At 42.6% G+C, this 23,214-nt stretch overlaps 1 protein-coding gene across 8 annotated transcripts in view; it reads right to left on the reverse strand.

Annotated features, from left to right (window-relative positions):
• dennd5b (DENN/MADD domain containing 5B) overlaps nt 1-23,214 on the reverse strand; it is a 300,592-nt gene that overhangs the window by 64,089 nt on the left and 213,289 nt on the right. For 5 of the 8 annotated variants that reach the window (XM_063058246.1, XM_063058247.1, XM_063058248.1 and 2 more), the window contains 4 exons: nt 17,231-17,764; nt 12,989-13,220; nt 8,776-8,868; nt 3,947-4,097 (listed from right to left, as the gene is read on the reverse strand). In XM_063058246.1, the coding sequence (XP_062914316.1) occupies nt 3,947-4,097; nt 8,776-8,868; nt 12,989-13,220; nt 17,231-17,764 (1,010 nt within the window). The remainder of the gene's footprint in view (nt 1-3,946; nt 4,098-8,775; nt 8,869-12,988; nt 13,221-17,230; nt 17,765-23,214) is intronic. The other 3 variants (XM_063058249.1, XM_063058251.1, XM_063058252.1) reach the window with 1 other exon arrangement.

A 23,214-nucleotide genomic window follows, 5' to 3' on the forward strand; every position in this document is an offset into this window, starting at 1 on the left:
CTTTGACTGAAGCTCGTCACAATCCACGAAAAAGCAGGTCACGTTTCTGGCACCCGATCCACTATCCTAAACATACACCTATCCACTATCCTAAACATACACCTATCCACTACCCTAAAGATACACCTATCCACTAACCTGAAAATATACCTATCCTCTGCCCTAAAAATACACCTATCCTCTGCCCTAAAAATACACCTATCCACTACCCTAAAGATACACCTATCCTCTGCCCTAAAGATACACCTATCCTCTGCCCTAAAAATACACCTATCCACTACCCTAAAGATACACCTATCCTCTGCCCTAAAGATACACCTATCTTCTGCCCTAAAAATACACCTATCCACTACCCTAAAGATACACCTATCCTCTGCCCTAAAGATACACCTATCCACTATCCTAAACATACACCTATCCACTAACCTGAAAATATACCTATCCTCTGCCCTAAAAATACACCTATCCTCTGCCCTAAAAATACACCTATCCACTACCCTAAAGATACACCTATCCTCTGCCCTAAAGATACACCTATCCTCTGCCCTAAAAATACACCTATCCACTACCCTAAAGATACACCTATCCTCTGCCCTAAAGATACACCTATCCTCTGCCCTAAAAATACACCTATCCACTACCCTAAAGATACACCTATCCTCTGCCCTAAAGATACACCTATCCACTATCCTAAACATACACCTATCCACTAACCTGAAAATATACCTATCCTCTGCCCTAAAAATACACCTATCCTCTGCCCTAAAAATACACCTATCCACTACCCTAAAGATACACCTATCCTCTGCCCTAAAGATACACCTATCCTCTGCCCTAAAGATACACCTATCTTCTGCCCTAAAAATACACCTATCCACTACCCTAAAGATACACCTATCCTCTGCCCTAAAGATACACCTATCCACTATCCTAAACATACACCTATCCACTAACCTGAAAATATACCTATCCACTACCCTAAAGATACACCTATCCTCTGCCCTAAAGATACACCTATCCACTACCCTAAACATACACCTATCCACTATCCTAAACATACACCTATCCACTAACCTGAAAATATACCTATCCTCTGCCCTAAAAATACACCCATCCACTACCCTAAAAATACATGCCCTCTGGCAATGGAGCGCAGTTATTGCAGGGTATACTACCTACATTTACTCAATGAAAGCAACTCTGATGGTAATACTCAAATCCACAATCTTTAAGGCCAACTGAGAACAACAATACCAAATTGCAGGCTCCCCTCCAAATTGTGCACCATGCCATCCTGAAATACACCTCCGTTCCTTCAAAGTCACTGGATCCAAATTCTGAAACTCTGTCCCCACAGCACTGTGGGAGCACCAATACAAGAACGACTGCAGTGCTTGAAGGAAGCTCAGAAGAAGCCACTGAAGAGCAACTAATGCTAGCTTTGCTAATCATGCTCAGATCATAAAAAAAAATAAATTTTAAAAGTTGTGACATTTGGCTGTGAGCAAAAATCGCAGCCCACAAACATGAGCACACATATTCAGGCCTGTGTAACACTGCATCAGGTACAACACTGTCAGATGAAATGGAGCCAAAGTTGTACTTTGGTCCATTAGCATCGACCTAGATGGACACAAACCTCCCCACCATCAAGGACATCTTCAAGAGGCGATACCTCAAGAAGGTGACATCTATCATTAAGGACCCTCATTATCTGGAATGTGCCCATTCCTCATTACTACCATCAGAAAGGAGGTACAGGAGTCTGATGAACCACAGTCACCAGTTTAGGAACAGCTTCTCCCCCTCCACATTCAGATTTCTGAACGGCCCAGGAACACAACCTTGTTATTTCTTTTTTATACTTTATAGATTTTTAGGACTTTGCACTGTACTGCTGGTATGAAACAACAAATTTCACATCATATGTCAGTGATAATAAATCTGATTTTGATTCACCACGTCCATAATAACCTTTATTGCCCAAACCTGAAGTGCTGCTGGCGTTAAAGCTAGCCTGACTGAAGTCACTGGCAAGATTGTGGAAGTTGCCAGGGTGGAAATTCCTCGTTTGTTAGTCATGGCACTCAGCAGATCGAGTGCTAGCTTGTCATCTGCCTTTGGCAGTATGTAAACTGCAGTCAGTTTCATGACAGAGAACACTCAAAGTTGAGTAGAACGGTCAAAGCATGATTGTTAGACATGCCAGGTCGTGAAAGCAATTGTGAAACAAGACTGCTACATCTGAGCACCAACATGAGTTTATCATGAAGCAGACACCACCACAACTGCCCATTCCTGATGCCAATATCCAGTCCATCTGCTGGATTGAGAACTCTTTGGGATGGAGCGCGGTGTCTGGAATATGGGGAAGGGGGGAGGAGGGTAGGGACAGCCATGTCTCAGTGAAACAGAGAACATAGCAATCAATTATTTCCCTCTGGTACAGCAACCTTTGCCTTCAGGTTCTCTATCTTGCTTTCTAATGGCTGTACGGCTGTACATAGGCCAGAAGGATGCTTGTGAGAGGTAGTCATATGTCCGCTGCTTCAACTTGGCCTGAAGCACCCCCCCAACCCCAAGTGACTCACTTCCTGGAGCGATGGCAGCCAGCTAGGTGCTGTACCTACATTTCTGAGAGCCAAGTTTGCCAAGTCCTATCAGCTCGTGAGGGGACTGTAACATCACTCGTACATTTAGACAATTCAAAAGTTTGTTTCTTGAAGGGAAATTACGGGCTGCAAATTGCAGTGATAACAGTTCAGAAGATATATATCATGGCTTAACATTATCATCTTCAGATGCTTTAAACTTAAGTTTGAACAGATCAGGGTTATCCACCTCTATAATTTGCATCACTCCAACCCCAGTCACTTCCAGTGGAGTGTGACTGCTTCCCCAACACCAATGTCTCCTATCTGAGGTGATCTACCTAAAAACATGGAAGTACAGATAGCGTTTGCCAAAAGCCTTCCTCGGTCACATCCTCAGGTTCACTGCTCAGTTTAAGAGGTTTACAAGTGTTGCTTTGGAGAGAAATAACCACAGAAAATAAATTAGGGCTCAATAAATCAAGAAGTAATTGCGGACAGGAAAACAGTTGGTGTTTCTGGTCTGGGATCCTTCATCAGAACTGGGAAAGAGAGACAAGTTGACAGAGAAGGTGGGGTTGGGGGTGTGGCTGGAGAAAAGGGAATCCCTCTGATAGGCTGAGAAGGTAATGTATCATTTATGGTGCTGTCTGCTGTAACCAACATGTCTCACAGCCTGGCCGTATGCAACACAATACACAGAGGTTTTGTCTGACTTTAAAATGCTCCTTAGCTGTCACCTTTTCATAGATGTTCAACACAAGTCCCTTTACCCACCCTAAGACTAACTTGTTTTTTCTCTCTGACCTGATGTGTTTCTCTTCTCACAGATACTGCCTGGCCTGTTGGGTTATCCCACATTTGCTAAATTTCCGATCTCCAGTATTTGCACTTTTTTCTTGATTTTCAAAGAGTGTTGTATTCTTCTCTGTCTCCCCTCCCTTTGTCTCAAACTACAGTTACAGTAAGGAAACCTCCACCCTGCCTCACCCCACCCTTGCAAAGAATACTCCATGCAGCTCTCACTAGTTGATGATGTACAGTTATCTCCTATGTTCAAAATTCCAGTGACCTTTGGGCAATGGTAATAAGATCAGTGTGCATGAACATAGCAGATGTTAAGGGAAGTTTTAGCATAAAGCATTAGCACTGTTTCAACCTGTAGCTGTTCTCTATTACGGATGCGTTAAGCAATAGGCATGGGCATCTAAGAAGTAATTCCACTTGGTTAGGATGCCCATGAGATTGAGTTGCCTGCTAACATGACAAAGGAACCATCATACAAAGGGAAGGAGGAGAGAAGGGTGCTAATTCAGGGTGGAAAGGTGTTTTTCTAAAGGCACTGCTGTACTCACTTGTTGTTGCTTGGCCCTGTTGCCAGTACATCCGCCTGGAGTTTGGGGAAGAATCCTTGCTCGTACTTGCCCTGTCCGATCTTCATATCTAGCAGGTGTGGGTGGATGGCAGTGTGATCGATCTTCACCAGGCGCTGCTCAATGGCCTGAGCTGTGTGGCACAGTCACCAGGAACAGAAAATTAGTCAAAGCTCTTTCAGGAAAGCACAGAAGAAGAGAAACAAAATCTAATGTGTAGGGTGAAGATTAAATAACAATTAGAGTGATAATAAAGTTTCCAAAAGCAAATAAAAACAGATGTCAGAAATTGGAACAGAAAACACTGGAAACACTCAGCATTTCAGATAGCATCTGTGAAGAGAGTAATAGGAATAATGTTTCATCAGAAACAGTGCTTTTCACAAATGCTGCCTGACCTACTTACTATTTTCAGCAGAACCTCTTTCCAATTTACAGGACAAAGTTTTAACCGACCAAGACTCATTAGATTTTTGGAGAGCTGGGGAAAGAAAATGTCAGGCTTCCACAGTTCTAAGTTATACAGTGTTTTCCCTCTATTATTGTCTGATGCTTCACTGTTATTGCTTTGTGACCACTGTGTGAAAGAACATGCGCTTCCCTATTGCCTCTTTTGATTAAAGTCTTTAAGAGGTACAGCATAGAAACCAGCCTTTAAGCCCACTTGTTCAAACTAAGCATTGTATTTCTCTGTATTAGTTCCATAACCCCACATTTGGTTTGTAAATGTGTTATGCACTGGCAATTCAACCACTTGTTGAGATGCTTCTTAAATATTGTGAGAGCCTCCGTATCTACCAGCTCCACAGACAGTGCGTTCCAGATTCCAACCACCCTTTGGATGAAAAAACTTCTCCCTCAGATCCCCTTTATACTTCCTTCCTCTCATGTTGTATCTGTGCTTTCCTGTTTTTAACATCCTCACCATGGGGAGTAAAAGATTGTTACCATCTGTCCCCCTCATCATTTTATCTTCCTCAAATAGACACTCCTCAGCTTCCTCTGCTCTAGGGACAACATATCCCATCTATCCAATCTCTCCTCATCACTGAGATGCCCTAGTGAATCTCCTCTGCACCCTCTCTGTACCATTGTATCCTTCCTATTATGTCGCAACTAGAACTGTAACAATACTCTCGGGTGGCTTAATCAAAGTTTAATTAAGTTATAACAAGAAGTCCCAGTTGATGTAAATTCTGTACCACATCTGATGAAAGCAAGGATCCCATAAGCCTTCTTCCCCAGCCTATCTACCAATGCAGTCAATTTCAAGAATCTTGGAACTTCTGTCTCAAGGTCCTTCTATTCCTCAACACTCCCTAAGGCCATATGATTTAATGTGTATGTCCTATCCTTACTTGACCTTCCAAAATGCTTCACTTTGTAATAAAAATAACCTGCAGATCTCACCACTTGTTGAGGATCTATATTATTTTCAGCCCTTTCTTTGATGCTTGATGCTATTAAGAAAGCAAGGAGACCTGTATGGACTGGATAAACTCTTTAGATAGGCTACCCAAATCAAATCACAGCTGCTTGATGCAAAGTTATCTTAATTCCATGCGCTTTTTTTCTCCCCAGCTAACGCTCAGTTATTGGGGATCTGAGTGATGTTATAACAAAGAAGTCAGGTGCCAACAGGGTAAGTATCACAAACAGTGCAGTGAGTCATATTCAGTAGGATGTAGCAAATCTTTTGGCTGATTACATTCATTTCTTGATCCCAGCTCAGAACCAAGCAGAAGAGTTTAACATACTGGAAGGTCCCAACCAAATCCAAGGTCTGAGTAAAACTATCTCCATCACGGCGAGGCTGGGACATAGGAAAATTTTTCTGGGCTCTTGGTCTAGTGATGAGCAATTTGACCTTGATACTTTAGAGCATAGAACAGTAGACAGTACAGGCTTTCTGCCTCACAATGTTGTGCTGACCTTTTAATCTACTCCAAGATCAATATAACCATTTCCTCTGACATAGCCCTCCATTTTTCCATCATCTGTGTGCCTACTTAAGAGTTTCCTACATGTCCCTAATGTGTTTGCCTCTATCACTACCCCTGGCAGGTTATTCCACACACTCACCCTCTTTGTTTAAAAATCTTATCTCTGATCCACAACCCCCTGTACTTTCCTCCAATCACCTTAAAATAATGTCTTCTCGTATTAGCCATTTCTTCCCTTGGAAAACGTCTCTGGCTATTTACCCAATCTAAGCTTGTTACCATCTTATACACCTCTATCAAGTCACCTCTCCTTCTCCTTCGCTCGAAAGGGAAAAGCCCTAGCTCACTCAATCTATCCTCATAAAACATGCTCTCTAATCCAGGTAGCAATCTGGTAAATCTCCTCTGCTCCCTCTCTAAAGCTTCCACATTCTTCCTATAATGAGGTGACCAGAACTGAATACAATACTCCAAGTGTGGTCTATATAGAGTTGCAATATTAACCTCGCAACTCTTGAACTCAATGTCCTGACTAATGAAGGTCAACACACCATACGCCCCCTTAAAAACTCTATCAACTTCCACAGTAACTTTGAGGTATCTGTGGACATGGACCCCATGGTCCCTCTGTTCCTCCACACTGCTAAGAATCTTGCCATTAACCCTGTATTACATTAATCACCCTCAAAACAAAAATTAAATCTCTGCTATGTGACTTATGACATACAATGGAATGAACTCACATTACTTCCTATCAGAATACTTGGGTCTGGGCACTGATCCTATTTGAATCCATAATAATCAATCCCGTGAGCTCACTGGCCCGGGTCTATTTTCCTACCTGCCCACACACAACGTGGATTCCGAAGGGCTGTTCAAATCACCTCCTTCTCAAATCACCTTAACTGCTCATTAATTCAGCAATTAATGTGTCACCTTGTTGTTACACCTTGTTGTTACACCCCGTCATCAAAATGGATGTTAAAAAGGTTTACTGGTGCCCATGGACTTGGAAGGTCACTACCTTTTCTCTACTCTTCATCGTTAAGAACCTCCACTTCCCAGGACATGCCACCTTCTCACTACTACCATCAGGGAGGAGGTACAGGATCCTAGAGATACACACTTAATGTTTTAGGAACAGCTTCTTCCCCTCCACAATTTCTGAATGATCCATGAACCCATAAGCACTATCTCACTATCTCTTTGCACTACATATTGATTTTTATATATTTCTTATTGTAACTTATAGTAATTGTTAAGGTATTGCTGCCACAAAACAACAAGTTTCACAACATTTGCCAATGATAATAAAGCTGATTCTGATTGATCAGGGCAATAGAAGAAGAAAAGGAGATATATTTAACACTGATTTGTTGGCTTCTGTGGAACCAATTCACAATCACACTGAGAAATGGAGGCCATCTCTTCTTCCCTTCTTCTGACACACACACACACAATCACTCACTCACTCACTCATTCCCCCCAGCCATGCATACTTTTGTGTTACAAAATCTTCACCTCCAGGGGTGTAGGCTCTTGCACCCGATCACCAACCTATTGCCCAGAGGAACACCACTCAGAGGAATAAATGGACCTAATCACCACTCAGATGAATAAATGATTGAATCTTGTCTTCAGCTTTAAAAGCGAAAAGGAAGGTGTTGCTTCAAAACCAGCAGGACAGTCTGGTACTGGATTCAGTCAGCACTTACAGGGAACCGGTAAAATTTCTATCGGCCATGCTCCATAAATCCTGATATTCCACTTAAGTGGTTTAGAGTCTCAGTTGCCGTGCAGTGAAAATACTTTTATTCTAAACTTCAGAAGAAAAGCATGAAAATAGTCCCCTAAAGTGCCTGGATGGAAATATTTATTAATATGTGACTCACAAATTGATTACAAAGATACCATAATTTAAATGCTTTGTTATCAGATAAACACTGGGTGAAATCTCTGCATGTTGTCATTGCAATATTGAATGAATAAAGAAAGTATTTCTCCCTACTGGTAGCTAGGTTTGACAAATGGAATTCAGGAACGAAAATTTGGACATTTCTACTCTAAACTTAGGTTTGATTTTGCCCTTTATTTATTACTGGAGGGAGTGATGCTATGCATGGATGAGTGAGTAGATCATGGTTGTGCTTCCGAATGCATCAGAACACAGAGGGAGACCCAACAATGCACCAGCAACACACAGAGAATGTAGAGAAGTGAGATTGGGGCAGGTGGCAGGGAACAATTAACGCTTGAAGGAGTCCCTTGGAAAACCATCACTCTCTAGGAAATCAAGGAAAGGATATTTTCTATGAAAGCTGAAATAACTGAATCCTGCTTATTCTGTTAATAATGTCATGCAGAAAACCTCTTGGGAGATCTTACACCTAGCTAACAAAACCATGAGCCACTTTCTCAATGCTTGGCACTTCTGTCACATTTTTTCATTGTATGTTGGTGCACCTACAATTCACCTGAAATGACTTTCTTCATACAGGGGCCTTGACTTTGAGCCAATATTGGACCTGAATGGATCTTGCTCTCAAACTGAGGTCCAGCCACGTCCAACTTTCAGCAAGATTCCACCATGGAGTGAGTAGCAACTTCCTTTTGGCAAAAGCCAGTTACCACCATGTTCTTAGCTGGGATCGTCAAGCTTAAACATGGGGAGGGCTTGAAACTAGGACCTTCTAATTTGAAGATTATTTTCTTTTGACAGATTTTTAACCAAATAAATGGAAACGGAAGAGAGGCTTGCAGTACATAATTCTGGACGTGCTTTTTGTTATCAGTGTGGTTAAACAAGAATGTGATTCACGCCATCACCCATGAAATTAGCTGTGAAAAAAGTCAGTATAAGCTTATTACATTCTCCACCATCATCCTGGCCTTCTAGGCAAAGCACGTGAGGCTCTGGTGCTTGTATATCAAAGGAGCAGTACCTTCGAGCAAGCCAACTCTCTGAGAATATATAAAAAAAACAATTGGTATCAAAAACTTCCTTCATAAACATCCCAGGGGTCATCATAGTTGGAAAACAACTAATGCCCAGCAGGGTAAAGAGAACAGAACCCATCCATCAGCAGAAATAGCAATATAATTTTCCAATAACAAGAGGAGCAAATGAAATGCCTTGCCAGCAAATGTAATAAACTATTCACTAATGTTTGGAGCTGTCAGTCACTAAAGCCCAAGATGAAGTATTAGCTCAATATTTCAGGATTTACCAAAACTTTGCCTGTGGGAGAAAATAAGAAACATTAAGGGCCACACCTCAGAGGCTACATCCCAAGTTGAAGGAGTTATTTTCCCTCATTTCCTGACACAGTTGATGGGCCAGAGGTTAACGCTACTCATTCCCCTTTCATTTGATCTGTATTGCCAGTTGCCTTTCTGGGATTGCCCGGCTCCTGATTAGCTTTTTGCCTTTACAGTCAATGGGGCTGCTGAGGAATGAATGGGCTGCTTCCAAGCCAATGAAATCATTCAGCAGAATTGCCTGGGAAGGAGGACTCCTGACCTTAAAAGTTTTCATGAGGATGAAATGTAAAAGGATGCCAATTCACTTTAGTACCTTTTGAAGTGTAGGAACAGTAGAATCAATGCGTGGACAGCAGGAGAAGGAATCTCCAGCCCTGTTACGTACCCACCTTACCCAACCCCCTCACTATGCTCTTCATTCATATGGCTCCCTTACATGAGAGGTGGAAACTTGGCTTAAATCCTCAATTGTATATTTGTTTTTTTACATTATTATAACATTGAGATTTAATCTCACTTAGAGATAGACACATCAACATGGCTGACGTTGCAGTATCTGAACTTTTGGACAAAACAAACAAAGTAGCACTTTAACGGAGGTGGCAGATTCAATCCTTCCTCATTGGCTGATCTCAGCCAAAGGCTGGAAATGGACTCGAGAGTCCACAGGAGGGAAGACCGCCCAGATCCTCTGAATATTACCTAGCAACCTCACAGATAAACAGCAAGTAACTTGATTGTTAAAGCTGCCTCCTTAGCAGTGGGGAACTCTTCGAGGTGACCCCCCACTGAAAACTGTCCCCAGCTGAAGGGCACAGGTAGTGTCTGAGAACTTGGGTAGTTTAAAATGGAGCTTACGACAGCATGGGAAATGAGGCAAGGAACTGGCACATTAGCAAACACAGCACTTAAATCAAAATTATTAACTTCTCAGAAAGAGCACGAGTTCTTCTTCAAAAATGGATCCTTAGAGAGAGCAGAATTACAACAGCATGACAGGGAAACAGAAGAAAGAGCACTCTGGTTATTCAACACAATGGTTACCCTTTAATTATAGCTGCGTTTGCATTAAAGTGCTTTGTTTAATACAGAGCTGCAAGATGTCACAGTTAATTGAACTGCTGCACGCTTCACTGAGACAGCACCACACAGAGTTGGCATTTCAATTTGAAATGGAAATTACTGTTCCACCAAACTACAGGAAACTGGCAAGTTTCTTGAACTTGTCAGACCTTTACAATAATTTAATCACTTTGTCTATTTGTCAGCTTACCTTTCTCCTGAAGGACATACTTCTGCAAATCAGTCAAACCCCACGGGTCTTCCCAGCAGTCTACATTACCTTGGGGAGACTCCTAGGATCCCGCCCACATACACAGACTGTCGGCAATTGCCAGCTGTGAACTATTTTCACGTTATCTCAGCTCATGACACTGAAGCCAAGTATTAGGAAAGGAAAATGATGAGTTGAATGTTAATATATTGCTGGACACTCAAAGAGAACCAGTCCAAGGGACTCTACCCCACTCACATTAAGCATTCCAGGTCACAGAGACAGGCTAAAGGACAGGAGCATTTTAAACCACATTTGCAGTACCACATGCAGTTATTCCTGGCACATTGTAGGAAGGATGCGGAGGTTTTGGACAGGGTGCAGAAGTGGGTCACCAGGATGTTGCCTGGATTGGAGTATATTAGCTCTAAGAAGATATTGTTCTTTTTCTGGAGCATCAGCGGCTGAGAAGTGACCTGAGAAGCAAATAATAAGATGAGCAGGATAGGTAGGGCAGACAGTCTTCTTCCCAGTGTGGAGAACTCAAATACCACAGGGCATTTGTGAGGGGGAACATTGAATACCACAGGGCATTTGTGAGGGGGAACATTGAAAGGAAATTTGAGGGGCATATTTTTTTTGAACATGGAGAATGGCACCGCCAGGGGAAGTGATAGACATAGATAGGATAGTGTTAATGAGAGTGATATGATAATGTTTCAACATTATTTAAAGAGACACACGAACAGACAGGGAATTGAGGAATACAGGTGGTGGGCAGGCAGATGGGAATAGCTGACGAGGCATCATGGTCAGTGCAGACATGGTAGACACGTTCCAGTACCGTAAAAATAACAATGGACTTTCTTAAGAAAAAAGGATGAGTCCCATTGCTTATAAGCATGCATTCATCACATTACTATTAATAAAAGTATTAATTGAAATGAATCATTTTAGAAAATCTGCTTAAAGTTATTAATATTAATCTTTTCAAAAGACAAATGTAAAATAACATAATTTCTAAATAGTGTTTTTCTTGTAACTATTTACTATCCAAATAATAATGTGCATACCAGGTTGATAAGGATTTCAAAATGTATTATCCAACGTCATGTTTCTCCCAACCAGCAAGAAAGCGAGGTGAAACATTTCCTGTGAAAACATCTCACTATTCTCGAGCTGTAAAAATTCATTTGCTAGTTCATTTGGCAGTAAAGATCATCGTTATGTATCTTTTTATTATGGGTGGGATTTAAAAATCAAGGGGTGAAACTGCATGCCCTGTGCCAACAAAATGTTTGCATGTGCCATCTTGGACACACGTTCAATAGGTTTTCAACCCATGCCCTGTGGCTTAGATGTTAATTCTCAGCAGCAATGTTGCCTGTTAATGCTTTTCTAGCTATGAAGTTATTCCTCCCTACTTCCTTCAGGAATACACCCAGAGTAAATATTTCCTTTTATCCTGCATGCATTACTGTTCTTCAAATTTCTTGCAGAAGCCTCAGTTCCCATTTCCCCTCGAAACATGTTCTCTCACCACCCCACCCAATTCTTCAGAAAGCCCTTTTACCATGCTGGATTGCCCATTCCCTTTCGCGTGCTCTAGATTTGGATTAGCCATTAGTGGAAATTACAGCAATGGAGGATCTCTTCTCATTCCAAGTTCAAACATGCCTGTACATTCCTGTGTAAATCAGGAGCAAAAACCTTTACAGATGTCTTCCACATATTGGTCAGAGATCATGTGTAGCTTGTTAACCACCAAATGGTTGAACTGATGTCAGGTCAGGTCAAATGAAGATGTTCTCCTCTGGTCTAGATTGTATAACATTACATTAGGCAGAGCCCACTGTGCATCAGTAAAAATGCTAACACCTGTATTGATCAGCCTTCTGTTCCTGGGGACTTGAGGCAATCCCAGGAGGACGTTAACTGTCATACAGAAACAAAGAACACAGCAGCTGGGACTAAGTCATTCAGCCTTTTGAACCTATTTTTTCATTGAATATGTACATGGCTGAGTATTCACCTCACTACCATCTTCCTGCTCTCTGCCCATATCCCTTGATGCCTTAAGTGTGCAGAAATCTATCTCCTTAGATATATTATTACATGACTTTCATCATTTTCTCTGGTAAAGAATTCTGCAAGCACAATACCCTCTGAGTGAAAAAGTTTCTTCTCACCTCAGCTGGAAATGTTCGATTCCCATATCCTGAGACTGCTACCAGAACACACTCCCCCACCCAGCTAACGGAAACATCCACTCCACATTTGGCCTGTCTAGCCCTGTAAGAATTTTGAGTCACATGGATACATTTTGCAGCGCAAGAAAATAGTGAACAATATTCAATAATCCCAGCTGATGAAAGCTAGGGCAAAATACAGATATTCTCCAAGGTTAACAAGACAGATCATCGTCACTTAACCTGCAGGGTTCAGTATTGTGAGCCAAGTTACTAATTTGAGATATCCTGCATAAGGCAAAAATTGTACATTGTGCTATCCAGCCCCCATTTGACCCCGGAAGATATCTGCACTCACCAGCTTCTTTCAAGATGGTGCACTTCTGATAATTTGAGGTGCGTATTGTGGGAACGCGAACATTGTAAATCTTCATTTTCTCGATGCGTGAATCAAACACTCTGAGAAGAGGGTCCTTCTCCTCCCACAATGACACAATTTTATTGTCAATGAAAGTAGCAAACATCTGTGTCTCGATGAAGTGGGAGAGGAAAGGGAGATAGGGCTCTGGCTGGTCAGAGAGAAATGAGGCCTAAAATGAAGAAGAAATCCATTACTTATTTTTTAATTCTTATGTACAATGCAAACTAACTTTCATGTGAAATTCTGGAGGAACTCAGCAAGTCAGGCAGCATCTATGGAGGGGAATAACTAATTGATATTTTGGTCTGAGGCCTTTCATCAGGACTGGAAAAGAAGGAGCCAAATTAAGATGGCGAGGAAGGGAAGGAGTACAAGCTGGCAAGTGATAGGTGAGGCCAGGTGAGGGGGAAGGTGGGTGGGTGGGGGAGGGAGATGTACAACTTACTCTCCTCATGGTAGATTCAGGTTTTTTGAGGAAGTTAAAGATCAGAAGTGTAGGTCAGGAATTGATAAAGAGAACCAACCTAAATGTGCTTTCCAAGGAAATGTTAAATCTGGGGTCCTGCTTTGAGATTGCAGTTTCAGGCATGGCCAATGATTCAAGAATTATACTGTTGGGTGCTTTGTCCCAAAGGATATTGGCTGCTTCTCAGTAAGATTTTACATGAATTCATGGGGAGGTTCAAACTCTTCTCTGAAATGAAAAGGCCTACTTCTGCAAAGTAGTCAAATCCAGGTGAGGGTGAAAGTGAGTGAGTGAGTGAGTGGGTGGGGGGGGAGGGAAAATGAAGTGAGAAGCTGGAAGGGGTCAGGAGGAAGAGGCAAAGGGCTGAAGAAGAAGAAATCTAATAAGAGAACAGTGGGCCATGGAAGAAGTGGAGGGAGGAGGGGAACTAGAGGGAGGTGATGGGCAGGTGAGGAGTAGAGGAGTGAGAGGGCAAGTAAGAAGCTTTGGTTAAAAGCGAAGACTCAGAGACAGTCATGTTCTCAACCCATCTTTAATATTATAATCACTTGCTAGGCAAGGAGACCTATCTATAGGTGCGTGTCCTTGTCCGGGCCCATGTGTCATTACTCTACATTCATGAATGAATTGCGTTCAGCTCCAGACATCTGCTGAATTTTGTATCCCTCTGCCTTGGTGAGGTTGTCACTTAGTCACCTCCTTTCAAAGCTGAACATCCCAAATTTCAGGCAGTCTTCCCTGGAGGTTAGTCTGACGTTTCAGTCAATGTAGGTATTGATATTGGCACAGATAACAACATTACACAGCGTAGTAGGGGCACTTGAACCAAGGGGCCTGAACAATCTTCCCAATCCCCTACAATTTCTGAACAGTCCTGTCAAAGGACTTACCAAAGGATCCTTTCTGTTTCAAGAATTCCAATTAATTTTGTTTCAAACACATTTTCCGACATTGCTTTGCAGATGATAGCAACGTAAGTAAAAAAAAACATCTTCTCTCAATTGATGTAAAGTAACTCTCGTGCCAATGCAAACAGATTTTCCCCAATGCATTCTCTCATAACACTTCATCATCTCTTTTGCCAACATTGGTAATCTCTAACCAGATTATCCCCTTCTCCTTCTTTCTGCTATTCTGATATGCGGGACTGCTGGTTTGCAAAACTATAAAACTCGGTAAGCTCATGAAAGACTAGCTGAGTGGGGAAAAGGACAAATTATTTAAAAAGTGTATTTAGTAGATACATAATTTTTAAAAAGCATAAATTAGCAGAACAATAGAGTCACTGCACATATTAGCCCATTTTGTAATTGGAAGAGTGACAATGTGTTTTAATGTAACAGAATTCTGTCTTTACATCTGGAGTTTGTAAAATCAACAAGGGAGGCAAAAAAAAACTACAGATGCTGGAAATCTGAAAATAAAACAAGGAATGCCAGAGCTCCTCAGCTGGTCAAACAGTGGCACAAGAATGCAAGCAGTAGGAGCAGACCTCCAGGCCTCTCAAGCCTATGCCACTATTCAATAGGATCGTGACTGATCAACCCCAGCCTTCTAGTCCTCTTCTGTTCCAAATACCTGTAGCCCTCAATTCCCTCATCTTTCAAAAATTTATTTACCTCCACTTTAAATACCTCCTGTGAGCTCACCTTCACAGTACCTCTGGGTAGAAAATTTCTAAGATTTACCACTCTCTCAGAAATTCCCTAACATTTCATAAATGATTTCTCTCTTCTAACTATGTATCTTGTTTGAAACTTTCTCTTGGTTGGAAACATCTTAAGATCCATCCTGTCAAGGTCTTTAGGATCTTATAAACTTCTGATCTGCCCGATCTTCTGTGCTGTATCCTTTGAGTCACTTCCAATACTGGCATATGCTTTCTTAAATAAGAGGACCAAAATGGTACACATTTGAAAGAGAAACATCAAGTTAGCATTCTGGTTTGATAATCTTGTGATCTGATGAATATTCATACTTGGTCCTTGTTTGAGGGATCCGATGATAATGTCAAGTTATTTAAGTGTTTGCCCATTCTTGTGAACAGGAATAGGATGGCATCCTACACTTCAGGATACTTTTGGTTTGTCATCAACTCAATTACTTTACTGGGTGTCATGCAGCTAATGAGGGAAGGAGGGATGGAGTACTGGTCAGAAGTGGAAAGTTAAGTCTTCATAGGATGGTGCCTGGGATGGTGCATTTCAGTTCTGGAGAAAGAGTGGATAAGTGTGGTACGTTTCCCACATTACAGAAAAGACTGAGGGGGAAATTAATTGAGGTGTACAAAATAATGAAGTGTGCAGTTAGGGTAGATGGTGAGAATTTTCCCTATAATAAGACGTCTAATATCATTGGGAATATATTTCAGACAAGGAATAAGAGAGTCAGAGAGAATCACAGGAAAATATTTTAACCTAAGGGTGGATGCAATCTCAAACTGCTTGAGGAAGTAATGACAGCAGGTACACTCACAACATTTAACACAAGTATCTGAACAAGCACTTGAGTCGCCAAAGTATAGAATTTTATGAACCAACTTCTGGTAAATAGGATTTGTATAGATCTGCACTTGGTCACCGTGGGCTGAATACTGTGTTATGCAGTTCTAAGCAAGAGAGAATTTTGTAAAGATTGGGCCATCAGGAGACTAGTCACCGGAATACCCAAGAGCATTGACCTCAGCAAAGAAGCTTTTACTGATAATAATGTTGGAAACTAGACCGGTTGTAGCTAAATTCTCATTGACCCAGGCCACGCCTCTGCAGCAGATGTCATCAGAGTGTCAACAACACAGGATTGCTGGCACACACAAAAAAAAAACTTACTATAGCGAAGAGGAACTTTCAGGAGTTGTGACAGTCAGCAGCATTATTGCAATTGGTATCTGGCTCCCTGCCACAAATGTGTTTGTGTTCTTTCAATCCCCTTCAGCTAAGCATGTTGACAGGATTTTGCAGTCCTCCTCCAGCCTTCCTCCACTTCAAGTATGAAAACTGCATCTGGTGTTACTGAAGCAGAACCGTGGTCCAGCTAATAGAGCTGCAGCCTCACACCCGGGTTTAATTCAGACTCTGGTGAAGCCTGTGTGCGTTCTGTTCATTCTTGCTGTGATTGCATGGGTTTCTTCCCACATTCCAAAAGACGTTATTTGACTACTGTAAATTGCCCCATGTGCTAGTGAGTGATAAATCTTGAGAGAGTTGATTAGGGGAGCCTAGGACAAGACAGCATGACTTCAGGATTGAAGTATGTCCAATTAGAACAGAGATGTGGAGAAACTACTCTGGTCAGAGGGTGGTAAATCTGTGGAATTTGTTGCCATGAGTGGCTGTGGAGGCCAAGACACTGGGTGTATTTAGGGCAGAGATAGATAGGTTCTTGATTAGCCAGGGCATCAAAGGGATGGGGAGAAGGCAGGAGAGTGGGGATGACTGGAAGAATTGGATCAGCCCATAATTGAATGGCAGAGCAGACTCGACGGGCCGAATGGCATACTTCTGCTCCTATATCTTATGGTGTTATGGAAAGTTGAGAGAGTAATAAAATTGGGGTTAACGTAGGATTAAGGGGGTGGTTGATGGACACAGTAGGGTGAAGGACCCATTTCCCTACTGTGTGTTGATAAGTGGCTGGCTGCACTTTTGGTAGCATCAAAGACCAAATACTCCAGTACTTTAACACAGGAGGGAAGGGGGTAGGAGGAGGGGTACCTTGTCAAAATTCTGCATCTGCTCTCGATTGGTCAGCCATGACTCCATATCCTGTGTGGGCTGGATGACGAAGGCCTCATAATCAGCGAACATCTGGGTGAAACGCTTGGCGAAGACTTCGCGGAGTTGCACAGTTAGCTTGTAATCCCGCAGCTCTTCCTCGCTGCACTGGCACCTGGAGTCCTTCTCCTTCTCCGGGAGCACCGCGATTTCCATCTTCTCCACGGCTACCCCCGTCCGCTTTGCCAGAGCCTGAAGCCGTGCCAGGGTCTCGTTGCCCTTCAGCAGTTCATACATGTTGATGGTGGTACTGGTCAGGTTCCCGTTCTTCTTGTCGTTGGCCAGCTCGTCCAATACCAGGTTCTTCAGCTCACTGGCACTCTCGCTACAGTGCAAGTTCCCTTCGGGAGGAATCCCAAACTGGAGCAGCACCTCTGAGATCTCCTGGATGAACTCCAGCTTGTTTGGGAACTGTGGGAAATCCTCCGGCAGGTCAATGAAGTGGTTGTCAATGTCCACGAAGCACAGATTTGCCTACAAGACAGATAAAAGGAAGGGTAATTAACAGCTTTGCACTGAATCACAGGAATTGGCTAGTTAAATGGCTGCTGCAAGTCACTCCTTTGGTTGAGAGTGGGTGGTAGAATCTGTGGAGGGGGCAATGAATCGATGGAAGGGAATAACTGCAAGGAACATTTATTGGGGACTGGGATTGCTTGGTGAGCAGACTTGATGGGCTGAAATAGGCTCCTTCTATATTGTCAGGATACATGGAGATGGTTGTATGTTCGGGTCTCGCTCTAGAAGCTTGAGCCTGTAATCCAGGTTGACTCTCCAGGGTGGCACTGAGAGAGCACATATCACTGGCAGAAGAGCTACCTCACAATGGACCATCTCCAGCACAAAAAGATTACATGTCGCAATTTCAAGAGCGGCAGCAATTTTACTGGTACCTTGACTGACATTTATACCTCAACCATTATTACCAGAGGAGATTATCTGGTCATTATCATGCTTCTGCTTGTAGTGCCTCTCCGTGCACAGTGCCCCTTATGTTTCTGGACACTGCATGTTGTTGCATATCAAAGCAGCTTCTGAGCACTAAAACGTAATCTCCCTTAGTATACAAGAATACAACTTGGAAAGCTGGATTCTTTTCACCACTGGGATACTGGAAAACAAAGCTTAAATCCAGTGGGAAACATTTATATCTCTTTCCCTACTGAACGCTGACACTCTTTGCTGGTCCAGATACAGGGACTTTGAGCAGTATTTATCCCAAATATCCATTACACTTGCCGATTTTTGATACAGCGGTTCAGCAGAGCTTTCAGCAACACAGAGATTACATCTGAATTGGTTTCTGCCTTCTTCTAGCATCCACAGACGTACATTTGCTGTTGAGATCAAGAGATCACCATCAATAATTTGACGAGGCAGAGGTACAAGCTTCACACAAGACCATGAATCCCAAAGCAACTGTACAGCATCCTATCTCCACCTAACATAAAACACCTAAGCATTTCATAAGAATGTGTGCAACTTATGAAGATATTGATCCTCAAATTCACTTCCCCCAGATACACTGCTCACTATCAATATGTTGGGCAATCTATTTGAAACCCATGCAGACCTCAGTGTGGAAAGTATGCTGGAAGAATCTCACATGTTCGTTTGTGCTTGCAGTCATTCATTTTGGTAATAAATTTACTTTGAACTTGCTTTACCATGATGGGTACCAGGCCCTCACTGTGATCAAGGATTAAGGATCAACTTTATTCACCATATACATTTACAAATATTAGGAAATTGTAGTGATGTTCTGGCTCGTGGGGGTCCCAGATTATTGGTTCTGCTTTCCTGTGACAATGCTCCACGTAGATGTGCTCAATACTTGGGAGGACTTTATCCATGATGATTCATAGAAACATAAAACTGTTGTTGCCGTATCCACTACTTTTAGTAGGATTTTCCATTCAAGGGCATTGTTTTTTTACCATAAAGAATAAATAATTATATAAAAATTAAAGGGTGGATATGGAATAAAATGTGCAAAAGTACATAAATACCAACATGTATTTAAAAAGTGAACAGCATAAAAAAGTGGTTTCAAGTGTCTCCAGTGATGAGGTAGTAGATGGGAGGGTGGTGTGGGTTGGGGAAGCTAGCTAGAATGGTTGCTCAGATTAACTGCCTGGGGGAAGAAGCTTTTAAAATGGCATAAAGTGAAAAAGGATCTAGTGCTTTCCCGGCAAGGTATTAAACCTAACAACGAATAGGAACATGTCACTACCACCTCTCTTCCCTCTATTTCCATGGTTACTGAAACGATCAGCAGGTTCCTGAAGAAATACCGGATTAATACCATCCACAAACCATAAGGAAGCTCAAAATCCCAGTTTATGTGGGTCAAAGATGGCCCGAGACTCAGGTCGGCTGCTGTTTACAGGGTTCCCTGTGAAAGCCAAGCAGTGTATATTGACCAGACAGGATGCACGGTGGAAACCAGCATCAAGGAGCACAGGAGGTGTATCCGTTTGGGTTACCCAGAGAAATTGGCGGTAGCAGAACACTTGCATTTGCAATGGCCATGGGATTGACTTCGACAGCACAAAACTACTGTGCTGTGCCAATAGCTTCTGGGACTGCCTGGTAAAGGAAACCATTAAAATAAAACTAGAGGAAGAGAATTTTAACAAAGACAAAGGTCTCGCTCTAAGTAAGGACTGGAATTTGATTATAAACAAGGTGGGAGAGCAGAAACCCGATTGGATGAGAACTAACCAATCAGGAGGGATGGACTATGGGGGTATAAATACCATCTGACTAGACATGACTGAACACGGTGGAGTTTGTCATCAAAATGATGGTTATAATCAATACCTGTACCGAGCTGAAAGCCTGAAAAGAGCTTATTTGTCATGGCACGGTTTTTCTTTTAATTATCCTATATTGCTTTCCAGAAGGGAGCACTTCTTATTCGTGGAACATGCAACCAATAATGTTTTCTGCTGACCTGACTCCTTGCTGTAGTTGCTTGTTGTGAGAGGAAGCCGCACCAATTCAGACAGTAATGACTGCTGTGAGGATGCTCTCTATGATGGCAGTGTGGAATTGCTCCAGTATGTTCTGGGAAAGATGGAATTTAACCAACAGCCACAATATTCCATCTTCCCCAATGCATCCTATGATGAGTAACAGAATGGCACAAGGCCTCTCAGAATAAAGATACTCCTGTTAACTCTGATGAAGGCCCAAAGCACATGAAGATGTGAGGGCATTATGCTGGGTTTAGAAATGAACCATGAAAACTGAACTGGTGGATTCTCCACCCAGTGAGAGAGAAATGCTATGCATATACAGTATTCTCAACAGATTATGTTGCTGAAGGCAAAGACTGCAATAGGCCTCTGACTCACGCAGGTGGTGAAGGCCACTCTCCTCAATCACACATCAAGGTTTGCCAGCACTTGGTCGATTTGCCAAGGACCAAGGCACAACCAAGCCCTTTGCCTTTTGCAGTACCACCAGCTCTCACTGAGATATTCAGCATTACTCCAGCTAGCTGCACCTCTCATTTTAACACAGCAAAGCCCACAGATAACACCCTCAGCAGTTCTCCAGAATGATGTAAGCACTGCCAAAGCTGTAATTTATATACTTTGCCTGGCATAATGATGTCAGAAACAAATCTGAATAAGCTCGAGATCTGGTTTTATTCCAAAAATGAAACATATCTTTCTGAAATAGATATAGATTCTTTGTTTATCATGTATTGCATTGTACTGCTGCCGTAAAGTTAACAAACTTCACGACGTAAACTGATGATATTAAACCTGATTCTGATTCTGAACTGTATTCAGATTATAAATCAGACAAGGGAGTCAATGAACCAATATTTAAGATTGGAATTCAGGGTTAATAGACCCTTGTTAAAATCATTGTCCTTTTTATCTGATGCCTCTGTTTTAGTAATTCATCAAGCAAAACAAGTAGGTCTCGGGGCTCCCTGTTCAGGTGAGCATTAGGTCATGAAGCATCCTTGGGAGCATGCAGACTGGGAAAGTAGTTTACAATCTCCTTGTCAACAACAACCCACCAATCACTCGAAAAGTCAGCCAGGTTCCTCACCAGGTGCAAGCTGGAGCAAGACCCCAGCAACCTGGGCAAGTTCCTTCCCACATAACTCTTCAAATGCCGATGTGGGACAGTCAGTGTAACAGAACAAAAACAGTTTTTGCCCCATGCTGACTCTCAAACAATGACACTCTGACCATAAGATATATGAAGAAAATTAGACCATTCGGCCCTCTGAGTATGCTCCGCCATTCCACCATGGATGATTTATTATCCCTCCCAACCCTATCCTCTTGCCCTCTCCCCAGAATCTTTGACACCCTTTCTACCCAAGAACTTATTGACCTCCATTCTAAATATACCCAATGATTTGGTGGCACAGCAGTAAAGGCAGATTTATACTTCTGCGTCAACTCTACGCCGTAGGTACAGCATCGCCGCGAAACCTACGCAGAGCCTACACGGATCCCTACGCCGTAGCCTGATGCGCACCTCTCCCAAAATGTAACTACGTGTCGTGGCAATGCAGACCGAACAACTGTGATTGGTCCGCTTGGTAGCATCGCTTTTCTTCCTACGCTGCAATAGCTTCCCATTGGGCGACTGAAGGGCAGTGAAGGAACTCTGGCTGCAATGTTTTCAATAAAGCTTTACAGACCTCCAAAATTATGGAGGACACATTTCGCTTTTACGAAAAAAGACGCTCGCTTCCTGTTTACCCCGAGAAAGACTACCATGACCATGAAGCCTTGCACGGGCAGGTGTGTGCGCTTGCGTGACGTGCCCGAATTGCAGAGCGACGCAGACACACAACACACAAGTATAAATGCTCACAATGCACATTGGCCACTTGCGTAGGTTACAGCGTCCATTTGACGCACAAGTATAAATCAGCCTTAATGCTACCACCTCACTGTGGCGGTGACTCAGATTCAATCCTGACCTCTGAAGCTGTCTACGTGAAGCTTGCATGTTCTCACTGTGACAGTGTTGGGTTATTCCTAGATCTCAAAGATGTGCAGCTGTGAAGGGTACTGCCTGCTGCATTTGACCTCTGAGCGACAGTTGAAACAGGGTGCTGTTGATGGGCATGTGAGAGAGAATAGGCTATAGGAAAAATTGGGGAATGGGATTTTTGGGATTACCCTGAGGGCTGACATTGACTCAATGGACTGAATGGACTCATTCTATATCATAAGAAAATAAGAGGTTAAAAAGAATAGCATTCTGACAATTTTATAGGAAGCCACTGCCAAGATCTATGTGAAGTAATACATGTCAGCCCTCTTGAAGGCCCAGTGGCAAGTTGTGTGGTCAATTCAAAAACCAGTGTCCATGACTTAATCCATGCATAGCAACACTCAGCACCTATAGGTGCCATGGAACAATATTCAGACTCGAAGGGCTGAAAGGCCTAATTCTGCTCCTATGTCTTCTGGTCTCAGCACCTGCGCACCAACCTATCAACCTCGCTGCTGTGGCTCATTGCTCGGCAACAGGAAAGCACACATGAATGGACATGGTGGGCGAAAGACCAGGTTGACAGGAGCTCTGCACTGGCCTAGTGTTGCCACACACACACACTAGGGGGTCAGGATGTATGCCAGACAGTACAGCGTGTCAACAAGACCACTGCTGAAAAACAGTGACTGCATTTCAGCGTAACACCAAGCAAATCTTTATGAGGTACTATTAGATGCTTTGCAGAACCAGGGTCTTCTCACTCACCTTAGTGTAAAGTCCAAGGAAATAACAGGGAAAGAAAAATATTAGTAAGACAGAAGATTGAACATCCCATTATAAGAGTCATCAGCAACATGCCATACCTGTTGAACATTAGCAGTCCCGTTTATGATCTCATTAGTTAACGAGAAATCTCAGCATGGAGTCAGGTTTCAGACTTAATT

Source organism: Mobula hypostoma, chromosome 9, assembly GCF_963921235.1.
Source record: "Mobula hypostoma chromosome 9, sMobHyp1.1, whole genome shotgun sequence".
Classification (NCBI taxonomy): domain Eukaryota; kingdom Metazoa; phylum Chordata; class Chondrichthyes; order Myliobatiformes; family Myliobatidae; genus Mobula; species Mobula hypostoma.